The sequence below is a fragment of the Streptopelia decaocto genome (genome assembly GCF_964273445.1).
Source record: "Streptopelia decaocto genome assembly, chromosome: Z".
Lineage (NCBI taxonomy): Eukaryota > Metazoa > Chordata > Aves > Columbiformes > Columbidae > Streptopelia > Streptopelia decaocto.
This window is the reverse complement of record NC_138657.1, coordinates 44,766,164-44,790,292: the sequence shown is the minus strand read 5'-3', so window position 1 is coordinate 44,790,292 and position 24,129 is coordinate 44,766,164. Positions and strand designations below refer to the sequence as shown.

At 37.4% G+C, this 24,129-nt stretch overlaps 1 protein-coding gene across 7 annotated transcripts in view; it reads right to left on the bottom strand.

Annotated features, from left to right (window-relative positions):
• FER (FER tyrosine kinase) overlaps positions 1–24,129 on the bottom strand; it is a 162,659-nt gene that overhangs the window by 127,522 nt on the left and 11,008 nt on the right. For 6 of the 7 annotated variants that reach the window (XM_082075066.1, XM_082075069.1, XM_082075071.1 and 3 more), the window contains exons 2-5: positions 22,959–23,058; positions 20,665–20,923; positions 16,367–16,540; positions 13,811–13,910 (exon numbers count right to left, since the gene is read on the bottom strand). In XM_082075066.1, coding sequence (XP_081931192.1) covers positions 13,811–13,910; positions 16,367–16,540; positions 20,665–20,871 — 481 coding nt within the window. In that variant the 5' untranslated portion in view covers positions 20,872–20,923; positions 22,959–23,058. Of the gene's footprint in view, positions 1–216; positions 348–13,810; positions 13,911–16,366; positions 16,541–20,664; positions 20,924–22,958; positions 23,059–24,129 lie in introns of those variants that run through there. The other variant, XM_082075068.1, reaches the window with a different exon arrangement.

The following is a 24,129-nucleotide window of genomic DNA, read 5'->3' as shown; positions in this document are numbered from 1 at the left end:
ACAGCTCAGCACTGAACCAAAGAGCTACTTCAAGAGGTCACCTATTCTATTCTTTGACACAGTAATTGTGCAACTATGTGGCATATGTTTTTATGATCTACAGCAACTTCCTAGTACCATCCAGGTCTAGTGCTACATTAGCTGAAAGTATTGCCTCCACCTCTCTGCTTCTTCACTCTCCAAAGTAAACTTTTCTTGCTTTAAACTATTACTTACTTCATATGTGGCATAGGTATCAAAAATAGATTCTACTATCTTCTGCAATCCATCTTTTGTGAATTAGATTACACACTCTCCTCTTCTGGCCAATATTCTAAACTCCACACTATGGACCTACAGGTCTTCCCTTATAAGTTCTTTTGTCTTCTTGCAGTTGACTGGTTCATAATCTTACACAAGTGCAACTTCAGTCAAAACTCAAAGCCAAAGAATAACTTTACATTCCAGATACTTCTAGTTCATTTAAAAAAAAAAAAAGAAAAAAGACATATTGTTGTTAATCCCATACAAACATGGCATCACTGATTACCTTTGCTTTGGCATCTGACCCTGCCAAATAACACTATTTTTTGAAACTCAACTCTCAACTTATAAAATTATTTTTAACTCCGTAGCTGCCCTGGAGTGTATTTTCAATCCCTTCAAGGCATACTGATGCCTGGGAATTTAACAGACAAACTCTGAAACAAAGTAATGAAACAATGAAAGACTACTCAATCCCAACATACATCCTGCAATCTCCCATAGGACATATTATTCTGACAGGACATCATTAACAACCATTCTCCAAGCAGCTTTATGCAAACAGTTTTGCACCTGTACTAGAATATTTGCAACTTGTTCTTGCATTGCCCTTGTCATTAGATGTTATGAGATTATTTTGACATGATTCCTTACTGGGACACATAAGCTCTTACTCATATCCTTGTTATCTTCTTGATATGAATTGTCCCATTACTTTTTCAGGAACTAAAGGAATTTAAATGGATCCTCTATCTGCAATTATCAAGTGCAGATTCATGATTACCTACATAGATAAAAATACACTAACTAAACCAATCTCATTCAGACTACTACATTTCTTATAAACTTAAAATAATTCAAGTAATAAAAAAGATTGTATTTAGCATTTCTACGACCCACTACAAAGTGTCTGAGAATAAAGAAAAAGGAAGCATTCACAGCTAAATCGCAGAACAGAGGCTTTAGAGCAGACCTTAAAAAGCTGAGATTGTGTCAAATGAACACACAAAGGTTTGTAAACACCAATAAATTACAACACGTTAAGACAAGTAAAAAACAACACACAAAACAAACAAACGAAAACAGAAAAGCCTGTAGAACAGTAACAAATTCTCTTTCACATACACTTGAGTCAGCTAGTTTGTCAGAAAATTTAAAGGAAAGTCACTATATAAAAGAGCTGGCAGGGAAAAAGACATTAATTTTTTTTGGATGTGTGTTCACTATGCAACACCATCAGAGATTTACAGGCTGAAATGTCTCTTTATGAAAGAGTCAATGAATCTCTCTTCTGAGGTGCCAGAAGAAGAGGTTAGAAAATAAATGAAATAAGAAGAAATTATGAAGAATGGATGGTGTTTAGCCTTGGAACTTTAAAGGAACTGGAGAATGTTTTAGCTGAAATATTACCATTATTTTTGACAAGAGGAAGTAGGCACTGAATGGAGTTCCCTAGAAATATCAGTTGGCTCCTGATACATGAGGTGATAAGGATGATGATGAAGGTGATGTCTGAAGGAAGCAAATAGGGGAACTAAGTGTGAAGAACTAGGAAAAAAAAAACTTTGACATGTACTGATTAAGTTACAAAATAGTAAATTAGAGTGTGAATATTTACAGAGATGCATATAGGAAAAACCTATTCAAGCTCAGTGACCTGTTGTAAGATTACTGTATGCATTCAGGAATGAGATCTTGGGCTTAGCAGAGAAAGATCGATGGAAATGTTAAGTTGGTGTTCAGCAGCCATCAGGCAAGACGTTATTTAGCAAAAGACCAGACAGTGTTATCATGCCACTGATTAAATCCACATAAAACAGTATGCAGCTCTTTCACCTTTGGGAGGACATATTTGAAATGAAAAAGGTTTAGAGAAGGGCATCAAGCACCAGAAAGGTAGGAAACACAAGGAATTCAGAAGGAATGATTACAATTAGGATTCCTGAAGCACCAGGAGACAGAGGAGCAACATGTGAGAGAGAACACACAGTGAAGAGATCTCCCCAACCTCTTTCAATGTAATAATTGTATGGCATTATATGGAAATAGTATGTACTTCATTAAAAACAAAGGACATTCTTCAGCTAGCATGTTGCTAACCCATGCAATCTTTTGGTCAAAGTTATTATAAGCATGAAAAACTCATGGGGTTTAATAGTGAATGGACATGTATACACAAAAAAAAAAAAATCCTGAAGACCTACTAAGATAGTACTCCTGACTCAGGAACTCCTTAGGTAACAAATCACCATGAAGTTAAGACAGATGTCTATCTCTTTGTTCCCTCATATGGCTCTCTAGACGTTTGCTGCCTTGCCACTTTCAGCTACATTTTAAACAGAGAGTAATAAAAATTACTTTAATAGGATACTATGTCTGACATTTAGTTGAAAACAATCTAACTGCTGATCTGATTTTATATGTGGAAAGAACAGATTTCTTACACTATAGTTCAGCAAAACAAACAAAGTTACTCTGCACAACAAAGAAAAGACACATCTCCGAGTTGTCACCTGAGAAGTATTTTTCATTTAGGAATGAATGAAACAACCCATTTTAAAAAATTCTGTAAAAATGTTTTGGAGGCACAACAATCTCAACTCTTTCTAAAGCTTTTGCCAAATTTAACAGATTTTGTCTTTGGCAAAAAATCAAAATACATGTTTCATAGGAAGACTGTAATTTTTTTATTTCCCCAAAACAAAAAGAATCACATTGCACTACTTATTTCTAAATTAAATGCAGATCAATTTGGAGGAAAACAAAACAAAACAAACAAACAAAGCAACCCATGTCATACCCAGAATAACATCCCAGAATTTAGATATCACCAAACATACATGTCTAACACCAGTATACCAATATAATGGGATCATATACAATCCCATTTTCGCATCTGTCTCAAGGATTAAATCCCTTTTTTATATACATAATTCCTCATCAGAATACCTCCACTAGTTTCAGAATAAATTGAAGTATCCTATACACTCAATTTCTAAATATAGTAGGCTACGATGTTAACTTGGTCATCTGTGAATAAAGACATACAGACCATAAAGTCTTCCTGAAGAGCAAAGGGCACATGGACATGGGGAAACGATGGAAGGTGACTAAAGAGGGTTTAGAGAGGAAGAGGTCAAGTAGTAGTTACAGCATAAGGACTGGATGAAAGAGGATGATGCAGCTGGAAGTCAGTGCTAGAAGCACCAAATTTTGCTTGCCCTGGTGCATTCCTTTGGGAGATACACTGGCCAGGGAAACAGGACAAGGTAGACGAAGTAGCAGCACAGAGAGAAATGCTGGATTATTTATTGGCTTTATTGTACCTTTGGCCACTCCTACTCAAGCATGCCCTAAGTTGATCATTTGCCAGCAATGTGCCCCTGTGGCCAAGAAGGCTAATGGTATCCTGCAGTGCACTAGGAAGAGTGTGACAAGCAGGCTGAGGGAGGTGCTCCTCCCCCTCTACTCTGCCCTGGTGAGGCCACATCTCGAGAACTGTGTCCAGTTCTGGGCTCCCCAGTTTAAGAAGGACATGGAATTACTGGAGCTACAAAGGTGATTGGGGGTCTGGAGCATCTTTCTTAGGAGGAAAGACTGAGAAGGCTGGGTCTGTTCAGCCCAAATAACGTTGAGATGGGATGTTATTTAAGCCTATAACTATCTCAAGGATGGGTGACAAGAGGATGGGACCAGACTCTTTTCAGTGGTGCCCAATGACAGGTTGAGGGGCAACGAGCACAGACTGAAGCACAGGAGGTTCCATCTGAATATGAGGAGAAACTTCTTTACTTTGCGGGTGCCAGAGCACTGGAACAGGCTGCCCAGAGAGGCTGTGGAGTCTCCTTCTCTGGAGACATTCAAAACACACCTGGACACATTTCTGTGCGATCTGCTCTGGGTAAACCTGCTTTGGCAGGTGGGTTGGACTAGATGATCTCCAGAGGTCCCTTCCAATCCCAACCATTCTGTGATTCTGTGATTACATAATGCAATATTATCTCCATATGTCATAGTTTAAGATCTTAAAACATGTAACTTGCACATGCATGTCCTTAAAATACACCCCCTACCAGCTTTCAGCTACCAAAAATCAGCATGTGTCAAATTATACCATGTACCATCAGTACAGGCTTCTGACCTATGAACAAACAGCCTTTAGCAGTTAAACTAAACTGAAAATTTACAGTAAAAATTATCACAACCAGAGAACTAGAGACTTATCAATACTGTCTCTCTTTCAGGAACCTTATTATTGGCTATACTATTCAATTTTTCAGTCTGCCCTGAGGACTAAATTCTTTTGCTATACATTATTCCTCAGCAGAAGACCTCAGCTAATTGCAAAATAAATCAAATTATCATATACACTCAACTTCTAAATACAGCCTTTGGACCTATAATTAATACAAGAAACACAGCTACAGTATTATTTCCATATTGTAATTCATTTTTTAAAGAAGAAAAAGGCAGTGAGGCAGAGTACACAGTTGTTCTAAATGTCAATTAAGCACAGAGAAAAACATCCAATTTTCTTTATCTGTAGAACAAATTTCATAAATAGATCTAATTATAGTTCTACTGCTATCAGTTGTTGACAAAACTCTTTAATGTTTATAGAAACTGACTGTGTATACAAGATGTCATGCCATAAACAATGTTATAAAGCTTGCAAAATTCAACTATCAAAGTTTGACATTTGCAAAGAAAAGGATAGCATTCTTTTTAAAAAATTCTAGAGAGTCAAGTATTTCAGCTTCTAATAAACACTCTCTTAAGGTTTTAAACCATGCAGTACAACAGAGTCATCTAGAGAAAAATGTTTTAGGGTATTTTCTATTAAAAAGGTAGATTTACTATTCCCAAGTTCTTACCATCGTATGTATTAGTTTCTTCTAGCCTAATATTCACCTAGAATGGAAGAACAGAAACTGGATAGGACAACCAACTGAGACAAACTCAGAAAAAATTCAGCTCATAATGTTCACTTATTCTTTTTTTAAATAAGCATCAATGTTCAGTGCAAATTCCTCAAAGAAAGTAACTTTCAGGAAACAAATAATGCAAATACAGTATATTTTCAGACATATTCTGGGATAAAAATAAATAATTACACTGAAGATCTCAGGTTTTTACCTCCTTACAACTTTTTCTGACTGTCAAGGTTCATATTCCCTTATATGTTCAATACAACCAAGGGCAATCAAGAGGGACTTCAGGGCCTTGGGACAACTGGTTAGGGGAACAGGAACACAAGTAGTGTTCTCCTCTGCCCCCCACCCAGTTGCAGGGTATGATGAGTGAAAAGATACAGGGAGACTGACCAGATCAATACCTGGCTGCAGGACCAGTGCCAGCAGCAGAATTTTGGGGTTTTGATCACAGGTCAGTTTACATGACATCTGGCCTGCTGACAACAAATGGGGTACACCTGTCTCAAAGAGGAAAAAAGGTGTTCTGACAGGAGTTAGCACGGCTCATTGAAGAGCTTTAAACTAGTTTTGAAGGGGGAAAGGGAGAAAATCAGGTTCACTAGAGAGAAACCAGGGGATGGCATGCCAGCATCTGGAGGACAAGGTGCTAGCCTGCTGTCTCAGTGGCAGCAGGGAATGGAGACCCATGTGACAGCAAAGAAACAAAGGCTATTGATGTGTTATAAAACACAGAAATTCCTGAGAACAGCCACTTGTTGCCCAAAAAAGGTGGCAGGATCAATAGTCCAGATGAAGTGCATCCATGAGAATGCACGCACCACAAGCAACAAACAGAAGGAGCTGGAAGTCACTGTGAGGCAGAAAAACTATGATGTTGTGGCCATCACAGAAACACGGTGGGATGACTCTCATAACTGGAGTGCTGCATTAGATGGCCATAAACACTTCAGAAGGGATAGGTGAAGAAGGGGGGGAGGTGGGGTAGCCATGTATGTCAGGGACTGTTTTGATTGTCTGGAAGTTGATCAAGGTGACAATAGGGTTGAGTGTTTATGCGTAAGAATCAGAGGAAAGGCCAACAATACAGATATCCTGGTGGGAGTTTGTTACAGACCACCCAGTCAGGATGCAGAAGCAATTGAATTATTCTGCAGGCAGCTGGGAGAAGTCTCACAATTGCTAGCCCTTGTTCTTATGGGGGACTTTGACCCACTAGATGTCTGCTGGAAATACAGCAGACAGGAAGCAGTCTAGGAGGCTCCTGGTGTGTGTGGAAGAACTTCCTGACACAGCTGGTCAATGAGACAATCAGGGAAGAAGCCCTACTGGACCTGCTGGTTGCAGAGAAAGACTTGTGGGTGATGTGATGGTTGAAGGCCACCTTGGGCTCAGCAATCATGAAATGATCAAGGTTTCTATTCTTGGAGAAGTAAGGGGAGGGTCAGCAGAACTGACTGCTTTGGACTTTTGAAGGGCAGACTTCAGCCTGCTTAGGAGCCTGGTTGGCAGAGTCCCTTGGGAGGCAGTTCTGAGGGGCAAAGGAGTCCAGGAAGGCTGGTCGCTTTTAAAGAAGGAAACTGTAGAGGCGCGGGAGCAGCCTGTCCCTATGTGCTGAAAGACAAGCCCGCAGTGAAGAAGACATGCCTGGCTCAAGAGAGAGCTTCAGATGGAATTCAGGAATAAAAGGAAAATTTATGACCTTTGGAAGAAGGGGCAGGTGACTCAGGAGGACTACAAAGATGCGCTGAAGTTATGCGGGGAGAAAATTAGAAGGGCCAAAGCCCAACTAGAGATGAATCTGGCTACTGCCGCAAAAAGCAATAAAAGGTGTTCACCTTCTCTGCCTCAGTCTTTAAGAATAAGACCAGTTGTGGTCTAGGTACCCAGGCCCCTGATCCAGAAGACAAGAATGGGGAGAAGAATGAAGCCCAAATAATCCAAGGGGAAATGGCTAGTGACCTGCTACACCACTTAGCCACACACAAGTCCATAGGGCCAGATGGGGTCCACACAAAGGTTCTAAGGGAGTTGGCAGAGGTGCTCACTGAGCCACCTTCCATCATTTATCAGCAGTCTTAGCTAAACAGGGAGGTCCCAGTTGACTGGATGTCAACAATGGTAACAAAAACTGTCTAGAAGACCTCCTGGAAGTATCCATTATTAAGCTACTTGCTTTTTAAGTTTGCTTTGTTTTTATTTGATTTGTTTCTTTGGGACCTTTGAGGGCAGAAAAAAAATATTTAAAGTATAAAAATCTTAGAAAACACAGAAGGCTCAAAGCTTGTCAATGTCTAAGCATGCTTGAGATTCTCTCTCAAATATTTGTATCTTTAAGTGTTTGCTCTTAAGAGACAATAACTATCAATTGCTTTTTGAGGAGGCCTAACTGAAAAACTAAATAATTTTTGAAAACAACATAAATCTGTCAGAGCCGGGCATTTTTTGGAAGGTCTACAATTAGAAAGAATTTCTTGTCTGGTCTTCATAAATCTCAGAAAAAGTCTGTCTGGAGCCCAGTGTACAGTATTTCAAGAAAGACTGCCTCCTGCCTCTCACTCTTGGGAATTTTAGTGATACTGATACATATGACCTTCAGAAGTAATGCCAAAGTGTTCATGAAAGAGGCAAAAGAGATTATTGTAAAGACTTAGCTCACAATGGACAAATTAACTTTATGGCTTCATAGCTCCTGGCATTGAAATACGACCTTTGGCTTCAGTGAGCAGTGAATGCTGTCCCATGAAGAAACACTAATGAAGATAAGGTCCATCTGACAAAGAAGAATGTAATTTTATTATGCAAGTCCAGTTTTTGAAAATTAAATTGATTTAATTTCAAAAGCAGGCAGAGACACAACTGACATAAAAACAGAGGGTTATATATTCCCAATAGAAACACAGTGAGGAGTCTTAAGCCTTAAATATGCTAGAACTGTGAAAGCTGAAAAGTGGCAGAATAACAGGACAAACAAAATGAAAATGAGAAGGAGCAGCTGAAGACCTTTGCGTGAGTAATTTGGGGGAAGAAAATCTCTATACAGAAATAAAACTATGACCAATGATCCCAGAGGAACTTGGAGAACAGAACATATGTCAAGAATTCACATAACTGCCTTGGTAGTTCAGGAAGCCTGAAATGCAAATCCATTCAAATTCGTGAGTATGGCTACCTATAGGTTAAAACAGCAAAGACAATGTTATAGTAAATGCAGGCAGCAATGATACTGCCAGAGGAAACATGGACAGTAAGAAAACTGACTACAGAGCTCTGGGGGCAGCCATCAAGGGCATGGGGACCCAGGTAGTATCCTACTCAACCCTGCCAGTGAGGGAAAAGTGTGTGAGGAGGGCACTGACAATACAGTTCAATAAGGAGCCATGGAGCTAGGGTTGACAACAGGGTTTTGGGTTCAATAAACACAGGACCTGGTTTGCAGACCACCATCCTTGGAAGATAGGTCACACCTCACCAAGCAGGGTAAAAATATGTTTGCCAATGAGATGGCTGACCTCATTAGGAAAGCTTTAAACTAGGTGTGACCCAGGAGGGAGATGGTGACCTGCAGTCCTGAGGCAGTAATGGCCAAGATTGCTGAGCAAAGGGCATGGGTTGGTGTGATGGGAAGTGATCATAAAGTCAACAAAATGGGCCTTGCTTAGGGTCACCTGCATGTGGGCAAAGAGGTTCATACAAGGCACCACTGTGGAAAAATCTCCCCAAATCCTCTCCAGGAACTCAAAACACTGAGGTGACAGGCTTAAGTGCCTGTATACAACTGCATGCAGCATGGAGAATAAACACGATGAGTTACAGATCTCTGTGCAGTTGCAGGGCTATGATCTTGTTGGGATCATGGAAGTGTGGTGGGATGGCTGCCAAGACTGAAGCATTGCAATGGAGAGACACAGGCCCTTGGGGAAAGAAAGGCTAGGAAGACGGGGAGAGGGAGTTGACCTTTATGTGAGAGAGTAGCTGGAGTGCATGGAGCTCTCTCTGTGGATAGATGAGGAGCCAACGGAGAGTTTATCAGTTAGGATTAAAGAGGCAAGGCCTCAGGAAAAGCCAAGAAGCTTGGCTCCAGTGTTGTAATTTTCTGTATTATAACCTTACAAGAGTATCACAGCATTAGATTTCAGAATTTAAAATGGAAAAAAAGATAGGAGTATCAGGGCTTTTTTTTTTTTTTAAATGAAGAAACAATCATTCTCTGAGAAAATATGCAAATCTTAAACATATAATAATATTTCAAACAGAAACAACACTTCTTCCTTGGTTTGCTTTAGAATCTTTTGTTTTTGTAAATATCAGCTCTGAGGTATAAAACTGTCAATGCATATAGTAATCTGTTAGACATTTCCCAATGTTTATGATAGCAGTCTTTCAAATAATTTCCCACAACTGCATTTAGCTTTTCATCTACATATTTTTCAGCAATTTCAATAACAGAGGTGATTTCTGCATATTTTGCTGTCTCCACATTTGTTTATCAATAATAAACCTCCCATAAAGCAATATCTTTATTTATTTCAGCTCTGGAGACACATATTTTCAAAGAGCAGTATTTCCCTGTGCCTAGAAAAGAAGACTCTTTTGTACTATTTGTTTGTATTATTCTACTAAATTCATTCTTTATACTCATAAGTGAGATGACCGACACTTTCAAAAGGTTTCATTTTAAAAACTTTCTTTTTTTAAGCAATAGAATATTTTTACAGTAAAGAATTCTAAAGTTGATTTAAATCTGCTTCCACAGACTCTAAGTGGAGGGAATACTAGTAGAACCCCAGCATGATCTTTCTCTTAAGTGAATTTTGGTAAGGACTATGCACTTCTTGAATTAAAGTAAACAATTTTAAAACCTAGATATAACAGAAGAAAAGACTACTCTTACAGTGATATGTCAAGCAAATTCAGTCAGACCTATGACTGCTGGTCTGTGAGGACTGAGGAGAGCATATCCTGGTGCTGCATGCCCATGTTGAGTGGAAAGAACACGCCCAAGCTCGTCCCACACTCCACAGAAGTCACTGAGATCTCTCTGCTCTGCATTCCCCAGGGTTTCCTGCTCTAGAAGCTTTATTCTACACACAAGAAACAACCCTAGCCCTTGCAAGCACCAGTAGTGTCTATTAGTTGAAATGCTTACAATAGAGAATTAATTTGAAATCTACAGAGCTTACTGACATCTGTGAATAAGACCAGTTCAGCCAGTGTTTCTTGTTTTGTCTTAACAATGTGAGAGTTTCAGTCAAAAATAAACACAAAATTACCCAACTAGGAGTTTCCCTGATCTCAGCAACAACTAAAGACAATACGTGCCATCAGGAAATGTAGTATTAATAGTATAATCACAATTTCACAGGAATCCCAGAATGAACGCACCAGCTGTCTAATAGAAGTACTTTCTGGCCACTCAGCTATTACAAAGAATAGTAAGACAATAACTTAATTTAAAGAAAGCTTTTTCAACAGCTTCCTTATTTATCATAGATACAGCTTGTGCTGTTGTGCAACTTCAGTACATACCACAGGAGTCACATCAGTTCTTAAGGATTAAATCAAAAGAGTTGCAGGGATCAGGAAACATTCTTCCAGTAGATGCAATGTTGTACAATGTGCTAGGTGTACTATTAATATTCCTAATCTCCTCTAAATCATGTGGTCAGGGAATACAAGCCAATCTAGGAAAATCTACTACAATTTTTTTATGCTGCTGTAGCAGTATAACATGAAATTATGAAATTAAATACTTTGAATCAATACATTTTTTTTTCCTTTAGTATTTACTTCAGATCCATTCTGTCACATAAGAATGTTGCAACATAGTTTCTACACTCAATCAGTAACTGACCAGCAACAAGAACTCACTGAACACCTGTAACAGATCTGTTTACATTAAAACTGTAAATTTTGCTAAAGATTATATTGTATTAAAATCCAGTATGAACCTCCCAAAGCTATACTGGCTCTGTTCCAGCTTGCAATATTAACTGACATAAGAGCAACTATTTCACATTTAAACGTCTGACACAAAAATCAGCTACAAAAAAAAAGTTGCTAAATTGTTAAGAACTAATGCTTGTCAGTTGTTTTTTGTTGTTGTTGTTGGTTAGGGGTTTTTTTATGTAAGGAAATGAGCATATTATTGTTTATCATTTTGTGTATTCATCATTTCCATATTTAAGTTTTTTTTATATATATAGCAATAAGTAATGTTTAATCAAAGATATCAAGGACAAAAACACGAGAAACCCCGAAAGACACACTCTGAACTACACTTAATAAAGATGCACAAGTCTGCAGAAACAAAAATAATTGTGGAAACTGAAGGGGAAGCAGCTACTGATCCAATCAAATGAGATTCAAAGTGTAATGAGATATCACACTTGAAATTAGCACGGCATTGTAGGCTCAGGGTTGTACATGATCTGTGAGTGTTATATTGGAATGCTGTTGCAAGATTACACCATTTTTTCTCACTATCACACATCCAAAAGATCTCAGAGGGCTGTCCATTTAATTATGGAAAAGCTATCTAGTAAGTTTTTATCCTATATTTTTCCCCAATGACCCCAACACACCCTATGACCCCAGCAAGCCCTAATGCCCCAATTCTGAAAAGGACCATGCTCTGCATTCCCAGCACACATTTCTTTAAAAAAACAAAACAGAACAAAAAACCACACACACACACACAAAAACCCCACACAAAACAAAACCAAAAACAAACAAACAAACAAAACCCCACACACTCGCCAATCCAGAAGAAACTACTGAAATCAATCTGTCCATAGTCCCTGTTGCTGAAGGATGCCTTATCAGAGAGGCACTGGACTAGTTCAGTTTGCTGATTTATTGTCTCTCAGCTTGCTTTCTCTCACCATACATTAAAGAAACAGAAGAATTAAGAAGTGGAAAAAAAAAAAAAAGGCAAAAAACTATCATCCAGCTGAATAACATCAACTAGACTGCCTGACACCTGAGGTCTCCATGCCCAAGCACAATCAATCAGGCTGCATTTGTGGAAATCGTTGTTCCAGAAAGGAGCAGCAACACATGACTAGACGGGTAAGAGATAGAACAAACAAGATAAATCATTCATTTCCGACTGAGACAGGATTCAGACACTGGTGGCCACAACAGGGCAGCACAATCCAGCCTAGGGACTAAGTGGCAGCCAAAGCTCAGTGATGGACCCTCTGCAACACAACTCTCCCAACTGCTTCCCTGATGCCCAAGCAGAAGCAGTGCTAACAGAGGGTTGCCCAGAACAGCTCCTAAGCCAGCACCTCGTAAAAATTAAGTATGAATTACAAGAAGACAAATACTAAATGGAAGCCTGAAAGAGAAGGTCAAGGAAAACCACAAGAGAAAGAAGTGTCTTAAAAACAGCTTGTGTTTGCTATCTATCTAAAGAAATAATAATTCAGTTAATCAGAACCACATCAAAACATTGCAGCTGCTGACAGCCAAAACATTCTGATTTCAATGAGAAAGCTTGGTTTTTCAGGAATGGAGAATGATCTGAGCTATAACAGTAAGATGGGATAAAAAAAACACACTAAGATCATGACACTCTTATATTTTCCATGTTACATATTTTCTACATCAAATATTACGTATTCCCATGTAAAGTAGTTACCTGGGGATAAAGCAAGTAACCAAATCAAAGTTATGTGTAGAAAAGCAGCTAAGGAACTAGACAAAGTGAACAGAGTATGTATTTACATTTCTAAGCAAATATGAACATCAGTAAAAGAAACAAAAATTGAAGCTAAAATGTTCTATGTATAACTTCTATTATCCAACATTATTTTGTTGTTATACTCACATATCATCTACTGCCCCAAATTTTAGACAAATTTAGAAAGAAACAGTCTTTCAGCACTAAAAGCTACTATATTGCACTGCAAATTATGGCACAACAGAACCAAGGACAATAACTGTCATTTTAAGTTTTTGTGTCACTGCCTCAAGATAGATCTTAGAATTATATACTGTCATCCAGTTAATTTTCTCTAAAGAAAATTTAAAAATCTTAGAAAGGCACATAAGAACAATTACTAACAACAGATTTCAATACATCATAGAACAAAGGCTCTTATCTAAAAATCCATGTTGTTTGGACACAGCATTAACGAAAAATCTTCACAATATCTCAGTGTACAAATGAATTATTTTCCTCTTTTGCTTAAGCTTGACAAAGGTCACATCCCTTATACTAACTTGCAAGAACTGATGCTGATGCCACTGCAGCAACCATGACAGGTCCCAGGATGTAAATAGTCTGCAACTACAATGTAGATGAGACAGAATTGCAACCCACTACCACTATTAACAGTTCATTTGCACAATTATACATTTCAAATATGTCCACCAAAGGAGTAAAAGAAGACCTTAAAAAGTTTACCATTTATATTAAAAGAAGGGCTATCCTTTATCTTATGATTTTTAAGAGTATCACCAAGTACACATAATGACAATTAGCTTGTCTTACTTCAAATACTAAATGAGCTTTTATATTGTAATCAACTTGTTCAAAACAAAAACATCACCCTGTTTCACTGTAAGAGTTCTAGCAGGTTTGAAAAAGGCACTAATAAATAGACAAAATTAACACAAGTCAGTCATACCTTTAGCCACAGCTTCTTTATACTTTTCTTTGGCAGAATTTACTTCCTTTATTAGTTGTCTATAGCTAGATTTTAGTTTTTCTAGTTCTGTCTTTGTGACCTTTAAGAAAACAGAAATATTAAAAGTATTTAAAATACTTCTCAACATATAGAAAAACATCATACCAATAGTGAAAGAAAATTAATAGGATTTATTTTCCAAAGTAAGGATGTTACCACTTTCCATTGGCTTCAGACAATCTTAATAAGATATTACATGGTGTAACAAAATCAAAATCAATAAATGTGTGGAATGAAATAAGAGGCTTGAAAAGCAACTAGAAAAAGTAACTGCGCACGAATCAACCTGCTGTATGACTTAAATCCCTAAAAAGGAAAATAAAGTTGTCTGTTCTATCTCCAACATCTATTCATTGTGACAAAATCAGTGCACTGTTCAGAAATAGACACAAATCATGAACTTGCAAAAAAAAGTTAATAACAAATGGGCCACTACAATATTAAAAAGGTGGCATGTCAAGAAAAGTTAGAGCTCTGACAAAAAAAGAAAAATACACTCACAATGGGGAATCGTGGAAGAGGAACTTAATATAATCAAAGTGCTCCCCTCACTGAATGCGCAGAAAAAAAAAGTCTATTATAAAGAATAACTGCTCCACTTGCAGCTGGCATGAAGAAGGCTGGAGTTCACAGCCCCCCCTTTTTCATGAGGCAAGGACCAGATACCACTATTTTCACCATCAAGAACATCTCAAAACTTAACGAAATTCCTGAAAGAACCAACAAGGTCCTATCTACAGTTTCTATTCCTGGGCCAACTGTGCAAAGATTTAATTTAAAGGCAGGAACTTTTCCCACATCAATCTCAAATTCTCATCTCTTATTTCTACACGCTGTAAGTTATACTAACACCTGTTGTTATTATACACTAATAGGGGTGATCCAGGAAAAAATAACTTTATGACAAACTTGTATTATAAATACAAGATAAGAAATGGAGAAAAAGATGAAATTAGGAAGAAGTGAACACAATTGAGACATAAGTAATAAGGAACTACTTCTCTTACAGAACACTGGAAAATTAAGAATAGGCCACTAGCATTACAAAATATTTGCAATAAATATAAAATATATTTTAGTGACTCTTCGATGGTGTTCTACCAACAGACAAAAACAACACCAAGAGCACCTCTGCTGCCAAATAACATATAAGGAAATAAGTCGGTCAAGTGTTTCCCCAAACACATTTATAAGACCAAAAAACTAGCATAGTTGCATAGCCATTAAAATGAATATGGTCTGTAATTAATCATTTAGCGAGTGCTCATTACGCGTGACTTTTTTTTAAAAAAGCCTATTTTTAAAAGACAGTTTTATTAGAGATTTTATTACAATGAACTTATTAACAGAAAAAACATGTTTTGCAGTCTCTTTTAAAAGTATACCTGAACTTCCAGCAGTCTTGTGTCATCCCACCTTTCTTACATGTCTTTCTTTTTGCATCTCTCTAATTGTCTATATATTTAACTTCTATTATTTATAATGTATGCAGTTTTCCCTCTTCTTCCATCCTGACTATTTTGAGATGTACCAATCCATAAGTGGCTATGAATGATTACTTGGCTTGGAAATTTTATCAGATAAGACAGCCTACTGAGTACACATCAAATAGCATGTACTCTCCATAGTCAATACCTGGGGAAGACGCCCAGATCCTAGCATACTATCGAAGTATTCCTATTACAGCCAAACTTGATATATGTTTAGTACTAGTTTAAAGTTCTTCTCATAACCAGCCAAAGAAGCTTACTCATCAGTACATGACATTTGTACTGTTCTACTCAGATGTTATATTTTTATTACACTACTCCAATTCTCAAATTCTCTGCTGGAAGAAAGAAGAAACAGTGCTTTTCCTTCTCTCAGTGGACCTTTCAGATTATCAAGATGATTTTTGACAGTTGCAGTTAAACTTCCCCCAGAGCACCTGAATGAAACTGTAATTTCTGTCAGCTTTACTGACTAGAAACAGTGCTTTCAACATAAACAGGACAACTGACATATAATAGAAAAAGCCCTGAAGAGCTCCACTTGCAGCCTTAATGTTTGGTTTACACTTGATTTATATTTTAGAATAGGGACTAGAATCCTTTCACCACCCAAAACAGTATGGACTGTCAAGTGCATTCATCAACATAAGTCTTCAGTGCCCTGGTCCCAGGGATGTCTGGAGTAGAATGAGAACAGGAGGAGAGATAGAATAGAGAAGTGTCATACAGAATCATCCTCTACTGGAACAAGAGCATTTTCAGCGCTATCTGTCCATAGAAATTCATATAAAAGAAAGTTTTCCATCTCTCCCTTGTCAGCTAGCAGAGAAAAGAACATGTGGAGGAAATAACTAGAATTTAAACTAGATATTCTATGTATCACAAATCCCTACTTTCACCATAGCACTAACAAAAACAGAGGAACTAAAAAAATCCACCCTCAATATATCACTTTTTAAACATACAACATCATAATAAATTTATAAAGCACCGTTAAATAAAATACCTTATACATCTCAGCTTCAATTTGTTGATGAACACCTACATAACTCTTCTTAACTTGCTGCTTATCTTTGATCATCATTGTAAGCCTATGCAAAGGCCCAGAATTAAGATCCTCTGCATGTGTCTTCATTATTTTGCTCAGCTGTTCTGTTTGCTGTACCACAAGTAACCAAGACTATAAAAAAAAAAAAAAAGAAAGAAAGAAAAGCACTTACTTATTCCAGCTTACAAATTTACAAATAGTCAAATCATGAATATGGTCTGTGGGAAAAGATGCATCCCTGTTTAAAACAATTAATTTAAAAAGGAATTTTAAACTTACCCAAATTCGCCTGAGATCTTGTCAAGTAAAGTTCTTCCTGCTACAGCAAAATCGTGCCCCGAACTTACTCATTCAATCATAAAATACAGTTTTGTATGGTCACCCTTCATCACTGTCCTAGCACTTCTGAACACTGATTAAAGCTTTACAGCGTTTTTTGGAATCATACATCCCCAACACCCCAACAAGTATATTTCTCTGCCCTTTTTTCTTCTGTTTCCCAGCCACAGCCACTCTGCTCAAGCTGACTTCTCTGTCCTTGTTGAAATAACTCCCAGTTATATGCATTTGAGTGCTTGCTGTTTAAGAGGATACTATTTGTTAGCTGCTACACACAACTGACAGCCTCAGAGTCAGGCCATCAGTGTCAAAGCATAAGGTGCTAACAGGTTAAGAGACACAAGCAGTTTATCATCCGTCATAGTAACCCAATGTCCTTGTGTACCTTACTTCAATAACTTCCTTGGCCATTCTGCCAGTCAGTTTCCAGGATGGCTTGATGTGCTGCATGTGGCTTAGAATTTTGATTAAGAACTATAAGGTGAGCAGAGAGATTGCAATGCAACACAGATACAAACATGAAATTAAAGTTCAGTTCAAATAAAAGCATTTGTTACCCTAAAGACCCCTGTCACACTTTGTTGATGGAAACAGTATTGATAACAGTATTGATAACTCCTTGATCTCAAATGCTATGCTGTATGTAAAATTTCAGAATGACTACATGCCATATAATTATCAGGTTTTGAAGGCAGCTATTATGCTAGTTTTACTAGCATTTATCTTACTCTTACTGAATACAGAAATCCACCTTAGATCATAGAAACTTAGAAAATTAATTTGTTTGGTCCTTTGGGGTTTCCTTACATCTCATATATAAACATAGATACATATTAATATATCTCCACATGACAATGCTACAATGCAAACTGGATTCTAGAGAAGGAAACAAATGACAGTTAATTCCTCTATATATTAAACCATGTTTAATATTTCCTTTAGCTTGTAAACATCCCACAGACTGGCATAGAGGATCTCAGACTGCTTGAAGTGTGGTGTTGTAAGAGGTCATGGCCTAAAGTTTTGCAGCTATAGCTGAAAACTATTTAATCTCTCCATTACAAATATTACAAAGCTGCATAGGATAAAAACATCATTAAACATCCATCTGAGAAGAGTGGGTCTTGTGGTTATAGAAGAATTCATTAAGAGCACACTCAGAGGTGAAAATGTAGTCAGAGTTCTTCATTTTCTTTACAGCTGATTTATGACTGATGAGACAAGTACTGTTTGAATAAACCCTGAAATTCACAACAGAAGTATTTTTCAACAGGTATTCTAAAGAAATACTTAGCTTACAATTCACCAAATGAACCTGAATAAGTCAGAAACACAGTGAAAAATTCCCTTTCCATTTAAAAAAATCATTTGCATATTTTCGTGTTCTTTACATCCCTCTTTCCATACTGAGAAAACATTGGTTAAAGAGGATTTCTGTGTTTTGTATGATTATATTTAATTATTTTAAAATTTGAAAAGCTACAGTGAAAAGCTATACTTGAGGAAAGGCTTCAAATATTGAGATTTATATGGGACACAAAAGCAGCTGGGTGGGGATTGCAGAGAAGGCAAAACATTTCTTTTCACAGAAAATGATCACAATCCATCAAAAGCAATAAAATATAATATTGTTTGGTTTAATAGTATTTTTTAGAAGTATATGCACACAAAAGAGCTGTTGGGAAGCACTTAAAAATACTGCTTTTCTAGCATTAGCAGCTGTTGCCACTACACCTCCCAGCAAGTTTGCTTCCTCTGCATACAAAAAAATAGGACAGACTTTCCCAAATACTATTTCTCTCAAAGGGCTCACTCTTGCTGTACACTTAAAATAAAAGATTAGACAGCTTGGTATATGGTTTTGATGATACGCAATACCAAAAATTTAATATACAGGTATTTTAAGTCTTGAGAGGTGTGAGATACTAGATTTATGTCCCATAATATTTGTGTCATAGTTTGATTGTGTACAATGTCAGGGTGAAAAAGTACCATGAAAGAGTAAACTAGAATGAGATGAGTAAATTAACCAATAATTCAGACATTTTAACTGCTAAAACCAATAAGAAACATGCCACTACACAACTGTAAAATCCAAGGTGACAGTGAAATTTCAAGGCAAGCCCATACAAAAGATCTGTCAGTAGCATACGGATATTTTTGCTGTTATACAAAGATGCAGAGATCAGGGATGGGGCTTGAGAGAAAAATGGCACATCCTTAAGAGGGGAAAAAAAAAAAAAAAAAGAACAAAAATAATCACGAAAGAAAGAACATCTTGAGTGCCTATATCCAAAATGAGATTTCAAACTGTGAGATACATGCCCTTCTACAACCTGAAAAGGACATGGCTTAAGTCAGATCATCAGCTTTTTAAAATTTGTTTGCGCACAGGAAGTGTCCATGTCAGTGACATGAACCATCCTAGAGTGAATTAGCTACATGAAGGCAAAAGATTGCTTATACTTTAAAATACTAAATATTCTAATGCCTATGCTCCTTTGCTGTTCTAGCCCTAATCCACTCTGTTCCATTGCCTAAAATAATTGTAATACAATTTAGCTAGCATATAAGAGCTGTTCCAGAGGCGCAGCAATAGCAAGAATTACTAGCCATAGCACCAATAATTCTATACAAAACTTTAGGATCCAACAATAGAAAGCTTGAAGAAGAATACCTGACTTCTGCCAATCTTAGTTTAATGACAATGCTTTAACATTTATTTAGCAAAACCATCACAACTGAAATAGCAAGCTCTATAACAAACTGTGTACAAGAAACGTAAGCGGGTGAAAAGCATTTCAAATACACCACCAAAACACATAGATGGAGGGAAAAAAAAAAAGATTGTATGTCAATTTACAGGAGAAGAATTATTTTGGGGGACAGAAGCAACAACCAAATTTGTTACAGATAAACACTGTGTGGTGCTACTTTTGGGACACCTGAAGCAGGCAGCTATAGCAGTGCAGCTTTCAAGCCACACACACCCTCCACATACTTTAATCCAGCATAAATCTAGACTGCTGCAAAAGGAACAGTCATATTCCTTAAAGCTATGCCATAGCTAGTATTCAAGCAGCCACCCCATAAGCCCACTACATAAAAACAAACTTGTCCAAAATTTAACTTGACCCAAAAAGGGTGTTTTCATGCAGGGAGGGGAACAGGATCCATGCCAGACTGAAAGGACTGTGTAACTATTGCAACAGCAGAAGTGCAAAAAATTGAATAAACCGTTAAAACAGAATAGTTTTTTCTAGTCAGGAAGGAATCCAAGTCAGGAGTGAAGCTTACAAACAGGTGAAATAGGGAAGTTTGCTTCATCTGTACCTTTACTGGACTTGCTCTAAATCTGAAAACCAATGATGTGGGGGAAGGACAGCTTTGCCTTCAAGAAAAGCCAACACAGTTATTTTAAATGGATACAAAATGACTTCACAATTATGAGAAACATCCTGAATTAATGTTTTGTTTTTACAACGCATGCTGCAGTGTGAATAACAGCTGGAATGCCAGGCTTTGCCTCAGTTTCCTGGCATTTTTCTATTTCTGTCACAAATTCTATACAACATAAACAATAGTTCCTATTTTACTGTCTTAAAAGAAAAGCTTACTACAGCATACTCTACTTTCAAAACACTAAACAAAGTAGCAGGTTCAACCCAAGAACCTAAAACACTGAATATCAGAATTTAGGACTGATTCTAGTTCAGCTATTTTTTCCATAGCAACACTGGAGCTCAACTTCTGCATATTCCACTGAGGAACTAAAAGGAGTCCATTCTAAATACCCTGGCAACATTAACTCTCAATAGCTGAATGAAGAGGAATCCAACTCAAACTAAAACAAACAAAAATAAATCCAGCACTGTTATTTCCAAAGATATTCCAAATTCAAAATACTTCAGTCTTACCTTCGACACATTGCTGATATAATCCAATTGACAAGTGCTCTCTTTATCTACTTGATTACAAAGATTCTGTAAAGTGGAGGCATACTCCTTATCACTTTTTACTCGCATTGCCATAAATTTCTTCACGGTTTCCAGCAGTCGTAGTTCCCAGTCTTGCAGTTTTAATAAAGCATCATGAGAATACTTCAGGTCACCTCCAAACCCCATTTTTTAAGGCACTATATACCACACAGGGGAAAATGCAGGCTCTTCACCACATCTGAAAGCAGAAAAAGATTATTGAGAGACATATTGAAAGTAAAACTTACTGTGTGACAAAAAGCAACTATTCACAGAATCACAGAATGTTAGGGATTGGAAGAGACCTCAAAAAATCATCTAGTCCAATCCCCCTGCCAGAGCAGGAACACCTAGATGAGGCTACACAGGAATGTGTCTAGGCAGGTCTTGAATGCCTCCAGACCCTCACTGAGAAGAAGTTTCTTCTCAAATTTAAGTGGAACCTCTTGTATTCCAGTTCGAACCCATTACCCCTTGTCCTACTGTTGGTTGTGACTGAGAAGAGCGTGGCTCCCTCCTCATGACACTCACCCTTTATATATTTGTAAACATCAATAAGGTCACCCCTCAGTCTCCTCCAAACTAAAGAGACACAGCTCCCTCAGCCTTTGCTCATAAGGGAGATGCTCCACTCCCTTAATCATCTTTGTTGCCCCACACTGGACTCTCTCCAGCAGTTCCGTGTCCTTCTTGAACTGAGGGGCCCAGAACTGGACACAATATTCCAGATGTGGTCTCACCAGGGCAGAGTAGAGGGGAAGGAGGACCTCTCTCGGCCTACTAACCACCCCCCTTCTAATACATCCCAGGATGCCATTGGCCTTCCTGGCCACAAGGGCACAGTGCTGGCTCATGATCATAGTTCATGCCTAAATCCTGAACTAACCATAAGACAAAACACATACATATACCTCCTCAAAAGCGACAGAAAGGAGGGTGAGAGCACTGTTTCAAACACCTGTCTATGACTGGAAGAGATCTCAGGCTCAGAACTACCCTCCAGTTTCGATCTGCAAAATGTACCTAACTTACAGTAGAGTTATGAAGGAACATATACAAGCATGTAAGACAGATACTAAAAACCAATCCACATATTTATTCAAGTAAGTATAGCTGACAGTATCTTCAGGTTATAAATGACAACTACACTGTTCCACTCCTTGCGACCTGAAAACACTTGTTTCTGCTGTTTACTGTACTAAGAGCACAGAAAAATCCAAATAAAACATCAGCTCTCAGGCACTGCAGCTGTGGAAAATGGTTAACTAGTTAGAATCTAGTTTGCTCCTAAACACTGTGTTAGCAGGCCATTAAACTTGCAGATTCAGACTCCCAAAAATCAGAAAATATCTCAAACCAGGTACCCATGCAACCATCCATTGCTCCCCTGCAACACACATTAGGCCATTAAATTCACATGACAGTCCAGTCTTACTGTACCAAATGGACACCATTTGATAAACAGATAAGAAATGCTGCCTCATGAAGTCCTGTAACACAACTGCAGGTCAAAGACACCTGTCTGAGCTAGCTCTAGAACACCTGCATCTGATAAACATGCAGCACATGATGGAAAATCTGATCCCACACATACAAGTAATTTCCAAACACTTGCATAGATTCTGTAATGTGGGCTGTACCCTCTTTTCTGTGTATACACCGAAAATGTGTTCCTATAGTAATCAGCTTCAAACTAGGTAAGATAAACTTACGTAAACTGCAATTATAGCCCTGTACTGCAGTGCAGACACAGTCTGTGTACTCCTTATTCGTTAATTCCTGCACACCAGGAAAGTCTTAGCTCTTTCAAACACAGAAGTACCAATTTCTTCATAGGCTTTAAACTGCCGCTTAAATTAGCAGTGTTAACAGTCCACGAGGCGAAGCAGGACTAATAATCTTATTTTAAACAAAGAACTGGGACACATAAACTAATGTCAACATTGTACCAGCTAATACTGGTATGTACAACGCTCAAAGACAGACTTTTCAGAGTGCCTAGCACTTTTAGCATATTAAGTTCTCAAGAAAAAAAAGAGTTATTGGCTTCAGTTACCACATAAAATTTCAGAAGATTGTGCAAACTGGAACCCAGAGTGATCTCCAGGGCAGCCTGACTCCCAGGACTCTCTTTCTGCTTTACCTACCATTTGTTTACACTAACCATATACTCAGAATATTATCTATACATATATCTGATGTGAAATGTGTCAAATATGAACCAGCTCCCATACCTTAAATAATTTTCCTCAAGAAATGATCTTCAGTACTCTTTATGTCAGCAGCTACTTCTGATTTTCACTTTCTGAAACTCACACTTATTTTCTGGGAACTCTGTGAAAGAAAAACAGATTGAACAATTTTTTAAATTATTTCACCATTTTCAAATACATCACAAAAGTTCAACTTAGGTAAATTGCTTTGCTTTTTCAGCTTATTACCAGAAGACAGATTTTTTTTTTATTATTAGAAAGAGACAAAAGTTCAAGAAAACCAAAACAAGACTTTTCAAATGACTGTAAGTAGTAGTATACTGTCACTTCATACACACAATTTTGAGGGAAGAAATAATTTTGTCTCAACACATACAACAAATGTAACCAAAGATTACTTTTAAGTTATTGGAATTTCTCATGACACAGTGTATTGTAGTCAGAAAACTAGATCATTTCATGTATTTCTGAACTTTCCCCTTGAAAAAAACAATAAGAAAAATTAAAGCATGGGAGACCAAAAGCCAGTATAAGAAAGACAAATTCAGTAGTGGTATTTTCACTAGACTGTAAGAAAACAAGTGGCAACATAAGAAAGAGACCAATCAAGGCACAGAAATGTCCTATATGGCTCTAATTACTCCAATAACTAGAATAGTAAGAGGTCAGAAAGTTAAAATAACTGCAGCACTAAAATTCCAAGTTGGCAACTCATGACTGCCATCGAAGTGAAGCAAGCTGCAACAGAAGGCTGTATCTTTGAGGTTTTATATTAAGAAAAAAACATATAAAACATAAAAAAAATAGTAAGAAACAGGCTTACAAGTGAAACGTATAAACTACATCTGGACCAATACTAAGTGCTCACTCTCAATCTCATGCCAGAATGTGTCATCTACATTTAAAACTTTACATGGGACACTCAATATTGGTTTAGCAATGCTCTTGTAAGAAAAGACACATTAAGCAAAACTGAAAGACACTGTGTAAGGGTAAAGAAAAAAGAGCTATTTTGCAGATCTCCATTATTTAAAACAAACCACTAATCATGGACAAATTTGTAAAATCTTATGAAGGCAGAGTTTCAGTTCATATTCAAGCAGACATTATTAAGTATTTCTTTCTGGTTACTTAGTGACATTCTAGAAACAAAGTGTTGCCTAATATAAATACAAAGCTTCAATTCTCCATT